This window comes from Bacillus rossius, chromosome 7 (genome assembly GCF_032445375.1).
Source record: "Bacillus rossius redtenbacheri isolate Brsri chromosome 7, Brsri_v3, whole genome shotgun sequence".
In the NCBI taxonomy this organism is placed as follows: Eukaryota; Metazoa; Arthropoda; class Insecta; order Phasmatodea; family Bacillidae; genus Bacillus; species Bacillus rossius.
The window spans coordinates 65,243,012-65,261,729 of NC_086335.1; the positions used below are offsets into that span (position 1 = coordinate 65,243,012).

The 18,718-nt window shown below is 42.6% G+C and overlaps 2 protein-coding genes across 2 annotated transcripts in view; one reads left to right on the plus strand and one right to left on the minus strand.

Moving 5' to 3' along the window:
• Nucleotides 1-17,680, minus strand: part of LOC134534610 (uncharacterized) — a 119,691-nt gene extending 102,011 nt beyond the window's left edge. Inside the window, 1 exon segment of the mRNA XM_063373093.1 lies at nt 17,649-17,680. Coding sequence (XP_063229163.1) covers nt 17,649-17,680 — 32 coding nt within the window.
• Nucleotides 1-18,718, plus strand: part of LOC134534230 (alpha-N-acetylgalactosaminidase) — a 61,205-nt gene that overhangs the window by 3,519 nt on the left and 38,968 nt on the right. The window lies entirely within an intron of this gene.

Below are 18,718 nucleotides of genomic sequence, written 5' to 3' on the forward strand. Positions count from 1 at the left end.
CTCATTGGCCACTGACTAGTGAGACTTGTAATCTGGGTTGCTTGTGATTTGATACTTCTTTCGTTCTGATAAACTGTGGTCCAATCACATAGACTAGCCTGACGCGAAATCGATCCACGAATATCGCCTGTCCCTGCAAATGACAAAGAGTCAGTATAGTGTAAACAAGGTTGCAATCTAGGCTGCCGGCGAATAGTAAAATGAAATTCAGCAGGTCTCTACTAATAATTTGTTCATTGGTTGCTGTGCTCGAAAGACATCTCAGCCTTCAGTGACCTGAATGTAATTCGTCGTCAGTCCTTTCGGCTGCTGTTGGTAGGGCATGTCAAAACAATATTTTGGTCCAACTGAAGCCAGCGTAAAAACATAAAAGTGTTCGTCGTTAAACTTGTTGCTGAATGAATCCGCAAAATTTTGGGGTGTCTTCCCGAGACAGCATTGGTGGAGTTAGGAGTGTCATGAATTAAGGGCACTGCTTACATGGGAACACACAAGGAGTGCAGAACTTCAGAAAAAATCACGTGATTGAAAAACAACTCAAGGTATCAGAGTAGTGTCTATTTACGAAAAGCATTTAAGAATATGCTGAGGGTGGGTTAATAGTTCTGTTTATGTGTCTCTATCTTTTTTTATAAGAGTGTAAATGGCTTGCATTCGTATTTTCAGAACAATTTTTAGGCGTGTAACACCCGTCACAGATTCTTGAAAGCACCCAAGGGACTTTCGTCACACCTTTGTCTTCATTTCTCCGTCGTATACGTAATGTTGTTGTTACAGTTCAGATACCACAATTCTTGTAGGCACGACGTGAAGAGCATTAGTGAGCTTACTGCCTCACTGACACAAACACACCCCAGACGAACCATCAATTGTGTCAATTGTGTCATCTGCGATTGTTTGCTGCGTCCTGAGTTCCGCTTGAAGAAGAGGACAGATTACACACCTCGAGCCGTGGTGAAGTCTCACGTCTTTCTTAGTTGTGTTCCTTGAGTTGGATTCGCTTTGGGTCCATATTTCTGCGTTACAATCGTAATTTTTCGGATCTTTATTTGTTGTCTTTCATCATTGATGCTTTAATAGCAAAGCTTTGTTTCCTTAATGTATGTGTGACATGTATGTAGGTCTATCTGATTTTTTATGTGTAGGCTATAACACTTATCTCTGCCATTTTCCTATTTATAATTTACTGGTAGGATATACATATTTTGATTCCTATGGCTGTGTCCTTAGAGTTTTCATTCGTTTGTGTTATCCCCATGTTCGTTAGTTTCCATTGACTCGTGAAATGCCAATTTAAATGCATGTTATGAAATTGCATATCTATTGCCATAAAAAGTAAGAAGTACCCAGACACTTGTTAGCTATCTTGGTGGAAAAAAAATATTATCGATAAATTTAATACTATGTACCTAAATATGGTCAGTGCTACGGCATTGTGGAACACACCATTTTACAAAGCATTTATCAGGATATCGCCAATTGTACCTAACTTACGAAAGTTATACTGATAAAAATTAGCAGAAAAGTAATACACAAGGTTTTTAAGTAGTGATTACCAAACTTCAGTACTAGCAACGAGATGGTTCGTGTGCGGTACAGTATAAACCTTGTTTAAAACAGTTTCAAATTATTTTGGCCCCTGTATTAACAGTGGAGAGCCTAAGATTAACTGAAATGGAGTCAAACGCCTTAAAAGTTCTGAACATTATTTAAATGACACAATTTTCATGATTTTATAATATTTAGGATTTTGGTGATATAAATAAACAATATTTAATGTTATTTACGATCACATAGAAATGTGAAAACCTACCTTTCAAGAAAAAATAATTTAAAAATAATTTTCGCAAGAAATTAATATTTTAACAACTATCGTGCGTATAATTTATGTAACTGAATTAACCTACAGAACCTTTCATTTTATTTACGATCACTTAGATGTGCAAAACTCTACCCCACCGGAAAAAAATTAACGAATTTTTACTATAATTGAATTTATGTAACACACCTAACCTAACTTTTACTGTCACATCAGCAACATAATACTAATAATACGAATATGCACGAATAAAATTAATCAGGTTGTATGACTCCATGCCAGTGAATCTTACGTTTCACAATAACTCTGGAAAGGCTGTAGTTAAATAATTTTGGTTCCTACCGTATATTTTTCTCAAAGTAAAAGCGTATTTTTGTTGTTTCGCTTTCGTCAATCTAGGAAGTGGTGACAGAGTATTAGACTCTAAACATTTTCACACAAATCTGATGTCATTTACTGCACAAATTCCGAATACTCTGTCGTAACCACTGTTCGAGAAAAACTGGCCTCTTTTCGTGAGGTGTGGTTTCAGCTTGGCTTCGGTGCGATGATTGCAGAAACCCATATAATCATCATTAACTCACTGCAGGCAAATAATAGCATTCCGTTTGTAAATCTCGCTGTACATTAGCCAGCTGAGCCGGCCTCGCACAAGATAAGTGTCCTGTGCTAATTTTTTTATTTGTGTTGCATGTATATGAAGTTAATTGCCCCTTAAGTTTCGCCACTTGATTCATCTTAACTTTTCAGTAACAGTTTTTATCGCATGATAGTTTTCAGGTTAACCCAAATGAACTAAGAGTTCTTCGTAATTTCAAATAACTTAATCTTTGCAGTAACTACGCCGTGTTTTGACTCCCGAGTTGTATATTTCGTTCCAAACAAAGGTAAACACACATGTCGGTAAAAGAAGAGTGTAGACCTAACCAGTTTTTTTCTCTCAATATTTTGTTAATATACAAAGAATATATATTTTGGATTAATGTTCAAAGTAAGAGAACACAGTGACCGTAAATCTTTCGAAGATAGTCGAAAATTTACGAAGAGCCTTGGATATTTTGTAACCAGCTTTCTTCATGAATTGAAGGTGAAATTTTTTTAACAGCGCAGGTTGCTTGTGATTCGATACTTCTTTCGTTGGAGGTTTTTCATCGGCTCAGAGTCCTTCTGATAAACTATGGTCCAGTTAACAGAAGAAGGTCTCTGCTAAACACCAATGACTAGGGACCGGAAAAATTCGCGGGTTCAATGACCTGTAGGATGAACTCAATAGTTCTACGTACACTAGGTCAAATGCCACCCACTCATTGGCTGCTGTCTTGTGAGACGTCCCAACGTAGCAGCATGTGATTCGATAAAGCTTTGGTCGGGTGTTTCTCATTGGCCCAGAATCATCCAGGTGAGTTGTGAGCCAATAGCAGAGGCAGCACTGAGGTATAACGATTTGTATTTTAGCCTTTCGCGAAATGAATTCGCGAATTTTTCCGGTCTCTACAAATGACCTAATTACTCCAGGAGAAGAAACGCACATATACGCGCAAAATGACCTGGTGGAAAAGCACGCCGCGAGATTGCGTTGTCGCTGCCGTTAAGCCATCTGTTTGTTGGCCGAGTCCAGTCATAGCGACCGCGGCTCCGGTGATCGGATAACCGAAAGCGAGGCCGAGTCCAGTCAGAAGTCAAGAGGATCCCTCAGAGCGACCGCGGCTCTGGTGATCGGATAACCGAATGCGACTGCACCAAGGATGTGTAACTGTCGCCGGGCGGGCGGGCGTCCTTGGGTGGACACGGGCCTTTCCCTGGTCGGGGCGGAGAGCGCTCGTGGGTCCGCGCCGCACATTCCCGCCCGTGTCCGCCCGTGGTCGCCCGTGTCCGCCCGTCGCGCAACGAGGTCACAACTAGCCGGGTCTAGCCCCGACCGAGAGAGCGGCTGCGACTGCACTCACGGACTTTTCAAACTGACAACGCGCCTCGAACAAAACAATATTTCTCCGTGGTTCCGAATGACTGGACCTTCTTAGGAACTACTTTCGACCGTACACAGCGTTCACGTGCACGTGAAACAAAGTTTTTTGCTGCTGCCGACTTAACACGTTTCTGAAGGTTATTTTAAGTTCACTGTTAAAAAAAATGTCCACCTGCAATTCACGAAGCGCTAGTTACTAGCTATACAGAGATCACGTAAGTTTACGGACATTGAGCTCACTTACTTTGTACATGAATCCAAAATAATGTTTTTTTTGTATATTGACAAAGAAAGCATTCAAAAACTGGTTAAGTCTACAGCAAGAACGATTCTCTTTTGTCTGTGGCTTCTACGAAGATTCAGTTATTTGAGAATAAGAAGAACTCTCTGTTTGTTTTAAGGTAAATTATTCGTTGAAAAGTTCGTTCATTTGCTGTAATTCTAACTGTGTTCGTGTTTTGAATTTGTGCATGCGGTACCAGTGAATTTGCGAAGATCGTTGACTAAATTGCAGGGACTCGAAAAATTCGCGGTTTCAGTGACTTCTGGGATAAATTTCACAGTCCTCTACATACTCGCGCAAATGCCACCTGCTCATTCGCTACTGACTTGTGAGAATTGTAATCTGGGTTGCTTGTGATTTTATACTTCTTTCGTTGAGAGTTTTTCTTAGGCCCAGATTCCTTCTGATAAATTGTGGTACAACCATAGAAGCAGGAAATAGGCAAACTGGTTTGGCTTCCAGCATATCGCGAAATGAATTCGCGAATTTTTCCGGTCTCTACTAATCTGTAACCAGCGTTCTTCTTTAATTTTTGGTGAAATATTGTAACAATGTTCTTCTTTAGTTTTAAATTTCAGTGTTTTTGTTTGTCTCTTAAGCTGTGGGAAATCCCTAGCTAATAATCAAGCATTTTTCCGAATTGCTGAAAAAAAAGTAGAATACGTAACAATTTAAAATCCTGTATCAATTATAAATCAATCTGTGACTTGCAATCTGTATTGTCTGAATGTTTACAGTTCGCATCTGCTTCCGCACGGAATTACTGTGATTGGTGTTGTAACAATCGACATACCTGAAATCACGAAACACAGACAATGTAAACACAATTTTCAACGTGCAGCTAGACTTTAAAAAAAAAATATGTCGTGAATAATCATTGCCCGAAAGATTATACATTCATGTGTGGAGGCGGTTTTAATTTCGTTAGATTTCAATTCCTACAACTTTGGTGGATGGTTTTTTTGGGATTGACCCACAGTTTATGAAGCCGACTTTGAGCCAATGGGAAACCTTCATCCAAAGAAATCTCTGAAGTAAGAGGTCATTGAATGAGTGGCATTCGACCAAGACTGCAGAGGACAATAGAGTCAGTCCTAGAGGCCACTAAACTGGTGAAATTTTCCACACCTCATTCATGTAGCGCCCACTTCAACAGAAAAGACCTTCATACTGTTTCGCCGGAACTATCTTTTTTTTCCTTCCTTTTTTTTTCTCAGGCGTGTGCAAAAAGAGTTTCCCTTTCCTTCGACGAAGGCGAGAGGCAACAATAAAGGAACGGGCGACCGGGAGAACTACTTTCGTCAAGGCCGTGTCCACGGGCAGATTGTCTCGCCTTCCGGCTATTCTCGGGCGGTTCTCACAGGCCCTGGCTCCTTCGCGCGGGCTGCGTTCCGTTACGTGCAGGCATGCCACGAGCCCCCGGCCACGTGGGGCTGGTTGGTGCTGGACGAAGCCACGTGTACTTCATCGGAAAAAAATGGTTGTCTGTAAAGTCGGTTTACGGACGATAGTTTAACGTGACAACGTCATAACAAAACATTGAAAAAATGATTACACACTTTTATGAATAAAATTGAATCATTTTTATTGAATTATCACTATTTTGTATGGATACAAAGAAGGAGTGAAATGAAATCTACAATTTAATTGATAAATTTACTTTTATTTGCACTCATTAATCCAAAAATGTTTATTACTTTAACGAAGAGATTGTTGAACTATAACTTTTATACATGTTTGCTATTTAACTTCTTCCAATCTGTGTTATTCTGTTAAGGATAGGACGATGATAGGAAACGTAGGAAACGAATGGGAGTGTTTCAAGTTTAATGTGCCTCGAAAGAGTCAAATCGACGGTTGTTCCAATCCAGTGGAAGAGAGATAGATGAGGCGCAAGCGTACAATGAGCGCAACGGGACACAGCGTAACGGGACACTTTTTCGTGCGTGCAGCCGGCGTTCATCGATTTATTAGACGTTTCACGTCAAAAAATAAATGACTGTATGCTAGAAATTGACATACCGTGTTAATATTTGTGAAGATTTGCTTTTATTATTGTCTACGTACAGAGACCGTAAAAATAAGCGGATTCGTTTCACCGCATCCGAAAATTATAAAACCTTTGTATTCAGAGCCGTCGTGAAGAGAGTTTGGCTAGGAGAAAGGGGGCAGCATAATACCCTTGGACCATTCACCCGGGAGGGGGGTGGGGAGAGTTGAGTTTCGAGATCTTTAAATTTTTGAGTTCACCCTAAGAGTGAGACAAAATTACAATTTTATTGCAAAAATAATTAATTGGTTACCTTACAACTTATGAAAAACCAATTGACCACATTTTCAGTTATGGCCACTTTAAAGTTTACAGTCTTTAGAATTTTTTTTTAATTTTTTTTTTTTTGGAGTTTGGAAATTTTGTACATTAAGTAATGGTGAGAGGACCCACCAAAATAATTTGCCCTCGGGGCCATGTTTGGATCCGTTTGCTTGATCTTCTATTGGCCCACTTATAATGAGGAGACCTCTGCGCCAATAGCAGTCCTCTCACTGAAGATGTGCCGAATAACGAGCTATCCACTAGAGTTTCTCATACATTCAGCAGCCAATGAACAGATGACATCGACCCGAGTATACAAAGGACTATGGTGTCCATCTTTGGGTCGCTGAACGCGTGAATTTTCCCAGCCCCTTGCCATGGACGTTGCTTTCCCGTTTGACTGAACCAATGATAATGCGGTAACTTACTAATGGACGCCCATGAGTCTCCATAACAGTGATAACAAAAACCCATAGTATTTTGAGAAAATGCTTGGAACTAACTTTTGTTCATGTTGCGAAATACGGGCGTGTCCTACTGGTGGTTGGCAGCAAAGCAACCATTTGACAGGGTGATATAGGAACTTAGACTGATTATTAGGGACCGGAAAAATTCACGGGTTCAATGATCTGCAAGATGAACTCCATAGTTCTACGTACACTCGGTCAAATGTCACCCACTCATTGGCTGCTGTATTGTGAGACGTCCCAACGTAGCAGCCTGTGATTCAATAAAGCTTTGGTCGGGCGTTTCTCATTGGCCCAGAGTCATCCAGGTGAGTTGTGAGCCAATAGCAGAGGCAGCACTGAGGTATAACTATTTGTATATTAGCCTATCACGAAATGAATTCGCGAATTTTTCCGGTCTCTACTGATTATGGCGTTGGCTGATTGTCTTCTTCTACCCATGGCTCCGTCATTGACTTGCTAATTGGACTGTCTAAACCAGCTTCTCTCGGTGCTGCTTCTGGAAAAAAAAACCAGCAGCAGGAATGAGGACAGCATCACGACCAGAGCTGGCATGTTGCCCGAGGACACATCTCAGTGACCGACTCTCTCGATGCGGACCAACTGCGCCGTCAGCCTTGTCATCTCGGAGATGGGCAGACCGTCATGTCCTCAAAGGCACTCCAGGTGTGCCCTCAAATGGCATACAGGTGCTGTCGCAAAACTAGTATCTGGTACTTGGATACTGGAAACTTGTCCAGACCAGCAGTTGGAAGCAACCATGATGATTTCCAACTAAACTGGACCGTTTGGAAACAATTTCTGACAGTCAGTTATGTCAAAACAACTACTACAAAATTCCCTGTATTACATTCGTCCCAACTTACAGCATGCGATGGAAAGGTCATAATTTTTTACACTTTATTGACTGAAAACAAAAAAACGCGCAAAGAATTCAAAAGTGTTCCGATTACATGCAATGCGTTTTGCACGTGGCTTTGTTTACAACTGGCAATTTTGAATTTACTCGTGCTTTAGCTAAGACAAGGAAAAGGATAATTAAAAAATTTGTAGTGTTCGAAAAGTCTAGTGCTGGTTATTTTTTGGACTTCGCTCATAACTATAGACCTGCAAAATTTGCGGATTCAATGACCTCCAGGATAGACTCTACTACACTCTACACACTCGGGCAAATGCCACCTGTTCATTGGCTACTGACTTGTGAGTCGTCTCGACCGAGTGTCTGTGATTCGACACTTCTTTGAGCGAGGGTCTCTAATTGGCCCTCATTACTCCAGGTTAACAGTGAACCAATTGCAGAAGCAGCGCTAAGGTATAATTATTTGAATTGTAGCATATCACGAAATGAATCCGCGAATTTTGCAGGTCTCTACTCATAACTTTGGAGCCGACCAGCACTGCAGGTATGGGAGCTATGTTTAGAAAGCATATCAGAACTGGTAAACATGCGTCGTCACTGGCCCAAGGAACGATCTTGAACCGGGTGCGAGTTTTACTTTCTATTCTGGAATCTACATATAATTGGCCCATTGAACCTCGGTCTCTCGCGCCATTATTTTTTATTGTTATTGATATTATTCAAGGACTATTTCTACAGATTTAACACAATACCTCTCCTGTTTTGTTTTACTGTGACAAATGTTTTCAACAGATATTCACCAAGTACAGTATGTCCATAAAAGAATGTTGAGTTATACATTTTAATTGTATCATCTTTTAAGCGTTAAAGAGTGTTGGTTCAAAGTCACAGTTTAAAGAGTAATTCATAACAGTTATCTACAAGCGCATGCGCGTTTACTGCTTTGCTATTTTCTTGCTTGCAGCGCCACCTACGTTGAAAGAATGGCTTGGCGAAATTTTCTAGTCTTTGTGTATTTTAAAGAAGTTGTGAAAATTATATGCATTCTGTATTTACCAATTCATGAGCGCTGGTTGATGCATATGTAACAGAGATCGAATTTATCCAATTAGGGATTTGAATTATGGTTATTTATGGCGAGTAAACGCTAATGTCAATAAAAAGCGCTGCATGTAATGGAGTTAGGAAAAATTTTCTTGCCTGTTTCAATTCCCTTTGTTACTTTGCAAAATAATCAAGCATAGTAATTTTTATTAAGATATAATTACTGAGAGGAAAAAAACATTTTATCACTGCTGAGAGCTATTTGGAATTCCTAACGTGGTGGCAATGTCGTAAATTGCGCACCTGAACACGGCATATGTTTGCTGTAACGTCAGTAGAGTTGAGGTTTACAACTAAGAAGCACCCGACGTAACACGAAAAATTTAAAAGACGCATTTAAAGCCTAGTCATTCAAAGCTGGTTTAAAAGAATGCAAGTTCTAGTCTCTGCAAATGTTTGGAAAACTCTCTAGCATGTTTGTACACGCCTGTAGAATTAACATAAGTCACTTCAAAGACAGGTTGATGCACAATCGACCCAAGCTACCCGTCACTTGAAAGAAGCAAAAGAAAAAAACCTAACGTCGTTTCAGACACAAAAAAACAGGAGAAGAGTGGTGGAATAAATCGATTCATTAAAATTATTTTATGGCTTATTAATGAAATTTACTATCATTATTGATTATCGGCATAAATTACATCAAATAATCTTGGCTAACGAGGTAAATTCGCGTCGTAGTGGTAGCGTAATTGCTAGGAGTCTTCTTCTAGTAGCCAATAACAAAAGGCTTCCTCGTATTGACCTCTCGTTATAAACTATCTATATTTATATACATATATATATACACATAAAACCCGCCATCTCTCAGCTCTCAAGCTTTGTGATTTTCAACTCTGACGATGCTTGCACCAATGCAGAGCGAAACGTCGATACACACGTCCAGTAGATGCGACTTAACCTTGAAAGGCAATATAGTATATCAGGCATTTGCCACGAAACCCTGCAATCTGATTCATAAATAAGTTATTGTTATAGGGGCAAACATTTTTCGCGAAAATATATGAACGCCTAATTGACTGCAAAAAGGTGTACCCGCACCAGTGGTTTCTTCCTCCTGATTGGCGGCCGTCTGAGAGAGAAGTCGTTGCCTTTATCTGACCGAGCCACTCAGGACGCGTTTGCTTCCGCGCTGAATTACTGTGCTTGGTGTTGTAACAATCGACATGTACTTGAAAGAAACTCACCCAATCACGAAACACGGACGATGCTACAGTTTTTTTTTTTGACTTTCAGCTAGTCCCGGAATCTTTTCGCGAAATGTGCATGCCTCTATACAATAGTCTGAAAGTATGCATAAGTGCTGTGAAATTCAGCACTGTGACACCACAGGAAATCGGGGAAATCTCCGGTTGTCCGCCGACGGACGGCCTGGGTCGTAGGAGCAAACAGACGTCAAGGGGAAACGAGCGACACAGTCTTATCCACTCGCCAAGCCTTTCCTGTTTCCCCCCTCCCCCTTGCCATGCAGCTTTCTCCCCTCGGGGACTCACTTCCACTTCCTGCCGTCCGACGTTCATGGGCCCGTTTAGCGCCGCTGTGAACCAGGCTGCAGAGCCCCGCCAGCGCAGGCAAGGAGGTCTCTTGGAGTAGCTCGGCTTCTGGGTTGTAGCCGCGTCCGTGGCGAATAATTAGGGGCATGCACATTTCGCGAAAAGTTTCCGGGACTAGCTGATAGTCAAAAAACTGTAGCATCGTCCGTGTTTCGTGATTGGGTGAGTTTCTTTCAAGTACATGTCGATTGTTACAACACCAACCACAGTAATTCAGCGCGGAGGCAAACGCGTCCTGTGTGGCTCGGTCAAACAAGGCAACGACTTCTCTTGCAGACGACCGCCGATCAGGAGGAAGAAACCACATTTGCGGGTATACCTTGTTGCAGTCTAATAAGTGTTCAGAGCTTTTCGCGAAATCTGCATGCCCCTACAGATAGATGTGCACAGCACAACGAAAACACGGTAGGTTTCCCATGACACGGAATTCTTGAGTGTCTGATATTTAAGAATGAATATGTACGTCTGTGCTGTGGTCGCTGTGTTGTCCATAACACCTGTCTAGGTTCATCGTTGAGTTTATCTGTTTGACATCAGCTGATTTAGACTTTTTTTCTCTCTGTAGGTTTATGTTTTCATTTTTATTTATTATTATTAGAGATCGGAAAAATTCGCGATTTCTTTTCGTGATGCGCTGGAATTCACATAATTATACCTAGGGACCGGAAAAAATTCGCGGTTTCTATGACCTTCAGGATAGACTATTCAGGCCTGTATACACCAAGGAAAATAATGCCAGTTCATTGGCTGCTGACCTGCGAGTCATCTCTACTGGTTTGCCTGAGATTCGATACTTCTATGGTTGAGGGTTTCTCATTGGCCTAGAGCCATGGAGGCGAACACTGAGATAATATCAAAAGCATATTAAAGGTATACTTATGTGAATTCCAGCGCATCACGAAAATAATTCGAGAAATTTTCCGGTCTCTAGTAATGCCGAACGTGATCAATAGGGGCATGTATATTTCGTGAAAAGATTCCGAGACCAGTTGAATGTTAAAACACTGTAGCATCGTCTGTGTTTCGTGATTGGGTGGTTTATTTCTTATTTATGTCGATTGTTTCGTATCCAATCACAGTAATTCAGTGCGTAATCAAACACGTCCTGAATGGCTCGGTCAAGCATGGCAACGACTTCTCTCGCAGACGGCCGCCAATCACAAGTAACAAACCGCTGGTGCGGGTACGCCTTTTTGCAGTCTATTAGGCGTTCTGATTTTTTTTCGCGAAAAATGCCTGCCCCTAGTGATCAATATATGCAAACTTTGTTTTCAATTAAATAACTGGACGCGAATGACACGTAGTTTCCGCACCCGCCGCTAGAATTCGCTGCCGGAGCAGTTACGTCGACTATCGAATCACTAGATTTATACCACGAAATTTTAAACTATAGAATAAAGCGGCTCCGATATTTTGTGAAAAATAAACCCCCGGCTTTCGACCTGATTTTCGACAAGGATATTTATTAAAATACTAACCATCTTGTTAAAGTTCATTTAACACCTAGAACTATAAAGTTTACCTTAGGTTTTGTGAACTTTGGTTCGTGCCATCCGCTGCAGATTGCAGCATCGTGGTTACACACTTCCGTTCCAAGCGACTTTCATTCCATTCATGAAATTACGCCTAACGATTGCCGTACACCGAGAGCTGGGATGTTACACATCAAAAACGGTATTACTTTCAAGGAAACGTACCTAACTGCACGGGGCCTTGGCAGCTTGATTCCCTATTCCCTCCCCCCCCCCTCTCCCCTCGGCGACAGTTAGAGAGACACTCCTGATGAGTTCGTTTCTGGCGGCGAAAGTTTCTGTGAGAGACCCGTTATTTTCTCCTCGCGGCAGAGCAGGCGAGGGACGAAATCGTCCTCTGGAGTAAGGAAGCATAAATAAAGACGACTGCTTCCTATAGTCTGATCACGTCCTTTCGAAAAATCGAAATCGACAAGGTGGATACGAGCACGGAAAGTAAATTCAGGACAGCGCCATTTAGTGCTGCCTGTGAGCTTCCAATACAATAGGTTAGGGCAATGTATTTTTTGCGAGAAAAAATTCTAATAGCTAGAGACATCTATATTCAGAGACAGGAAAACTTCGCGATTTCAATGACCTCTAGGATAGACTCCACAATCCCCTACACACTCGGGCAAATGCAACCTGCTCATTGGCTACTGACTCGTGACACCTGTCAACTGGGGCGCTTGCGATTCGATACTTTTTTGGTTGAATTTTTTTATTGGCTCAAAGTCTTTCAGATAAACTGTGATTAGGGACAGGAATTTTTGCGCAAAAATCTGAACGCCTACTAGACTGCAACAAGGTATACCCACACCAGCGGTTTCTTCCTCCTGATTGGCGGCCGTCTGGCGAGAGAAGTCGTTGCCTTGTTTGACCGAGCCACTCAGGACGCGTTTGCTTCCGCGCTGAATTACTGTGGTTGGTGTTGTAACAATCGACATGTACTTGAAAGAAACTCGCCCAATCACGAAACACGGACGATGCTACAGTTTTTTTTGACTTTCAGCTAGTCTCGGAATCTTTTCGCGAAATATGCATGGCCCTACTTATCGCGAACAAATACATAGAGACCGGAAAAATTCGCGGATTCCTTTCGAGACAGGCTGGAATCCAAACTCGTTTAGCTTAATGCGGCGTCAGTGATTGAAACGCAATTTACCTGAAGGACTCTAAGCCAATGGCAAACACTCAACAAAAGAAGTATCGAATCATAAGAATCGCAGTAAACAGGTGTGCCGAGTCGGTAGCCAATGACCAGGTGATAGTTGCCCGAGTACATAGAGAATCGTGTAGTCTATCCTAGTGGTCATTGAAACCGCGAATTTTTCCAGTCCCTGCAAATACAGTGCCCCTGCACATGAATAGCTCTCCCAGTCCGTTGTCAGTGTCCGGGTGTTCACGCGGACGCGACGCCTGATGGTCGAAGACGAGGGGTATTCGCGGGGCTGCGGTTAGTGGATGCCGAGGGGTTCCGCCCCCAGAGAGAGGCCACGCCTCGGGACCGGAGAAAGCGACGAGCGATTGCGTGTCGATACGCAGTGGGTGCTCCACCCGGGCCCGCGGTCGCATCACACGAGTCCCGTCCAGGCGATCAACAGTGGCGGCTGCAGGGGTTCATTCCGAGAGGGGATTCGAAAAACAATGATATTGCCGTAGGGACCGGAAAAATTCGCGAGTTCAATGACCTCCAGGATGAACTCCATAGTTCTACGTACACTCGTTCAAATGTCACCCACTCGTTGGCTGCTGTCTTGTGAGACGTCCCAACGTAGCAGCCTGTGATTCGATAAAGCCTCCGTCGGGCGTTTCTCATTGGCCCAGAGTCATCCAGCTGAGTTGTGACCCAATAGCAGAGGCAGCACTGAGGTATAACTATTTCTATATTAGCCTATCGCGAGTTGAATTCACGAATTTGTCCGGTCTCTAGATATTGGTGGGACCTGTAAATATTCGCGGGTTCAATGAACCCCGGGAAAGACTCCACTGTCCTCGCACGGTCATTGGCCAGGGTCGTCAAGAGTACTGTAGTCCAGCAGACAAACTGAACATGATGTATATTTGCTTCAAGACCCCATCAGTCTGTGAAATAATCGTGTCTCGAATGATTATAGCTAGGGGCAGGCAATTTTCGCGAAAACAAAAAGTCCGAACGCCTATTAGACTGCAACAAAGACATACCCGCACCAGCGGTTTCTTCCTCGTGATTGGCGGCCGTCTGGCGATTTTACCGAGCCACTCAGAACGCGTTGCTTCTGCGCTGAATTACTGTGATTGGTGTTGGAACAATCGTCATGTACCTCAGAGAAACTTACCCAATCACAAAACACAGTCGATGGTACAGTGTTCTAACTTTCAGCTATAGTCTCGGAATATTTTCGCGAAATATTCATGCCCCTAATTATAGCTAAATTGTGACAGGCTGAACTAATATCGCTAGCACTTTCCATCGTATTTATGGAGCGTGTTTTATTTTGGAGCCTTGCAGAAGGACCAGCAGCCAATAACTGGAGACTGGTAAAATTCGTGGCTCCACTGAGCTCTAGGATGTACTCTACAGTCCTCTGCACACTCGCACATACATTGGCTGCTCACAAGTGAGAACGTATCACCTGGGTACACTGTGATTCGGCAATATAATTGTCGAGGGTTTCTTATTCGCCCAGAGATCCCAAGACAAACTGTGAACCAACCGCAGAAGCAACACAATTTTATATGTGTTTGCAATAAAGCTTATCGCGAAAATGAATCCGTGGAGTTTACCTGTCTCTCTATATAGGTTACACGGGACTGTGAACTACTTCAGGCAAACATGTTCAACTTTACCGAGCGGTTACACATACGGTCTGAACATGTTTCGTTCGAGGTCATTTCTCACTCAACCTAAACAGGTTGGCAAGGTGATTCAGAACGACATCTCTTCTGCACAAGCCTCTGACTGGCTGTTGATATTTGAGAGTATAAACACTCCTCTGCGAAAAACGCAAGATGGAGAATGTTACTGTCACAAGTTCGTGTAATAGCTAGGGACACATGTATTTCGCGAATACATTTCGTGTCAAGGTATTTCACAAAATATTGTAGCTTTTCTCCTGTGGTTATTGGCTGAGGTCGGTGAGAGGTGTCGTCCCGCTCTTGACGGGGCCAATGAGAATTTGGTCACCGTTCTGCTGCACCCTCAAAATTTGCCATGACTCTTAGAAAAAGCTACAGTGTTTTGTGAAATACCTTGACATGAAATGAAATCGCGAAATACAGGTGTTCCTAGTAATAGCTTACCAACTACAACGAAAAAAAAGATCAACCGGTAAATGCTTTTATTGTTTTAAAATCGATGCTGGCGGTAATTCTCTAACAGAGGTACACTTGCTCAGATAAATACATGTCTACAGCACATCCATTCGATGACAGCAGACAGTCGGTGCTGTAGTTGAAGTATCTTTACACCAGCTGGCGTGTAACCGTACGCTTCAGCGTTTGTTAAACGTGTTTGCTCGAACCGGTTCACCTGAAGTATAGTTTGGCGCTCAGTGTAAGCGCGCCCTCGGTGCCAGCGACTAGCACGACACGGCGGGCACAAGAGAACTCCTTGATAGTGTTCGTAATGTTCGCAGGCTTTCACGGCCATTGTCTGAAGTAGCTTGGCTTCTGGGTTGTAGCCGCAGCAGGTAACTGCTCCCTTGATGAAGGCGACTGCAGTGTCGACCGAAAACGTCGGTGAATTATTCCGTCACCGAGGTTACATGTTTACACATCACTGGCGAGTACTGGACGACTCGATCACGTGTTTTTTTTCCCCGTGTGGTTGTGGCTAGCGAAATTCGAGTTAATATTTGGCAACAGGCTAAGAGTTAAAGCATTTGTACATTACTGGCGGCAACCACTAACAATCATAGGAGTCCTGCAAAACTTTTATTTTGTGTCAGGCTTGACTCCACAGGCTTGACTTGTACACAAGCAATATTATGTACTTTGTTCTTTAGCTGGTACGTCATTATTTATGCCCAGATCGCATATGGTTTGATCTGTACGTAGAGACCTGAAAAATTATTTTTATTAAATGTGGAGAGGCTTAAATGCATACAAATATGCACTTGAACTACGTTCTCATTGAAGATCATAGGTAGCACGACAAAACACCCCCCCCCCCCCCAATTACAACCCAAAGGAAAAAAAAGAGGTAAAATGTGGCCTTAGCCAATGGATAATAAATAGACACCGACTTATTTGAGTATAAATGTGTGGAACTCATCCTGTTACCAGAAACTAAGATAATTTTCTTTGGTATCTACCTATAAATAAGAGCAGACACTTTTCGCGAAAAAAAGAAAAAAGAAATAAATGAACGCCTTTTAGACTGAAATAAGTAGGGACACCTGTATTTCGCGATTTCATTTCATGTCAAGGTATTTCACAAAACACTGTAGCTTTTTCTAAGAGTCATGGCTAGAGACTGGAAAAATTCGCGGATTCATTTCGTGATAGGCTGAAATTCAAACATGTGTATAATTCTGCTGGTTCTGCTATTGGCTCGCGGTTTAACTGGAGCTCTCTGGGCCAATGAGAGACTATCGACCAAAGAAGCGTCGAATCACAAACTACCCAGTGGAGACGCCTCACAATTTAGTAACCAATGAACACGCGTATTTACTTGAGAAGTGCAGAGGATAATGGAGGCTATGCTAGAGGTCATTGAATCCGCGAATTTTTCCGGTCCCTAGTCATTGCAAATTGTGAGGGTGCAGCAGTACAGTGACCACATTCTCATTGGCCCCGTCAAGAGCGGGACGACACCTCTCACCGACCTCAGCCAATAACCACAGGAGAAAAGCTACAGTATTTTGTGAAATACCTTGACACGAAATGTATTCGCGAAATACAGGTGTCCCTAGAAATAAGGTAAATCCACGCCAGCTGTTTATGATTGGCGGCCGACTGCAAGAGAAGCGATTTCCTTATTTGGCCGGGCCATTCAGAACGTTTTTGCTTCCGCGCTGAAATTATTGTGATTGGTGTGATGACAGTTGGACATGCACCTGAAAGAAACTCGACCAATCACGAAACGCAACGGTTGCTCCAGTGATTTAACGCTCAGCTGGTAACAAAATCTTTTCGCGAAAAAAAAAAAAATATGAATCAAAAAAATCGCCATTCAAAACACGTCTGTTTCCAAGTAATTTCGCGAATTTTTACATGTTTCCATCAATTTGTCGCAGAATATTCTCGCGACAGAGTAGTAACTCAAGCGTAGCGCTACCTCTCTGATGCCCATTGAATTAATTCTGCAGGATTCTCAAGTTCCCTAGAAATATGTTCAGAATTTCCAAATACTGAAGGAAATAAAGAGACCTAAATCACCGCGAGCTGACTGCGTCGCGATAGCCGTTACGCGCATGCCAGGTCGCGAAGGTCCTGCGCGTGATTTAGCGCAGGGAAAACGAGGATCGTCAGTATTCAGTGCGGTGGCCTTCCAAGCAACGCGGTATTTAAAACCTCTCTCTATATATACATATATATATTTTTTTCTTTGGCCTGGCCGCGAAATACGAGGACCACAACCAAATTCTTCCTTACTTTATGCGTCTCGACGAATTTTTTTTTTCTTTCCCCCTTTCGGAATTGTGGTAATTTTGATGTTTTATGTAGTAGACCACTGTTCGGGGGCCCAGCTGCGAGCTACGAAAACACATTCCGACACAAGCACCTACGCGCTTACCAACACTCCACCCCCTCCCACCCTCCTTACTCTTCCCTCACCCCCTCAACACTGACCTCCATATCGTCTGCGCTCCCAGCTCCCCCATTTTACCACACGATTCGACAACTGCACTGCGCACTGTGTCTAGCCGCGAGATGTGTTGGTGCGCGGAAACATAAGGACGTGAAACGGAGAAAGAAAAAAACCCAAACAGTAAGCATTAACTAGGGCCATGTATTTTTCGCGATAAAAACCTGAACGTCTATTGGACTGCAATGGCCATGGCCCATGGGTAGAGACCGGAAAAATTCGCGGTTTCATTTCGCGATAGGCTAGAATCCAAATATGTTTAACTTTTTGCTACTTCAGTGATTGGATTACAGGTTGTCTGAAGGACTCTCAGCCAATGAATCATCCTCAACGAAATAAGTATCGAATCAAAAGCATTTTATTAATAGGTGTCACGAGTCAGTAGCCAATGAGCAGATGTAATTTGCCCGAGTGCATAGATGATCTAGGAGTCTATCCTGTAGGTCACTGAATTCACGAATTTTTCCGGTCCACATATTCAAAGATATGACTGAAGAGTGCCTTGATCTCGCATAGGCAAGATGAGTTCAGTCTGGAGGGTAAATGTATCCGCGAAACAACTGTGGCTGCTTGTGAAGGCCAGTGGGCGCTGTATCGCAGTATCGGGTGTGCGCGCGGGTCAGGCCAGCAGGAACACCTTGCTCCCATTCGCCAACACTGCGAGACCTCGGGACGACAGCGTGGTGACGTCACTGCTGCGGCACACTCGCGGAGCGCCACGCATGGGCGGACACCCGGAACCAATACCGCGGATTCGTTTCGCGATAGGCTAGAAGCCAAACCATATTGCCCTTTTTTTTTTCCTTCTTCTATGATTGTATCACACCGATCTTTAGAATTTTCTCTTCCAAAAATTGTAGTCATTCTTCCCGAACAATTGAAAACACACACAAAAAAAATATTTTCAAATAAAAAAATATGTCAATCTTTGACCGAATAATTAAACTTTCTGTAACATTTAAGTGCGGTTTTGCATACCATAGCAATTTATGTACTTGTACTTTTACTATAAATATTAGTGTTTGTATTTTTTATAAATAGATATTTTTTTCTG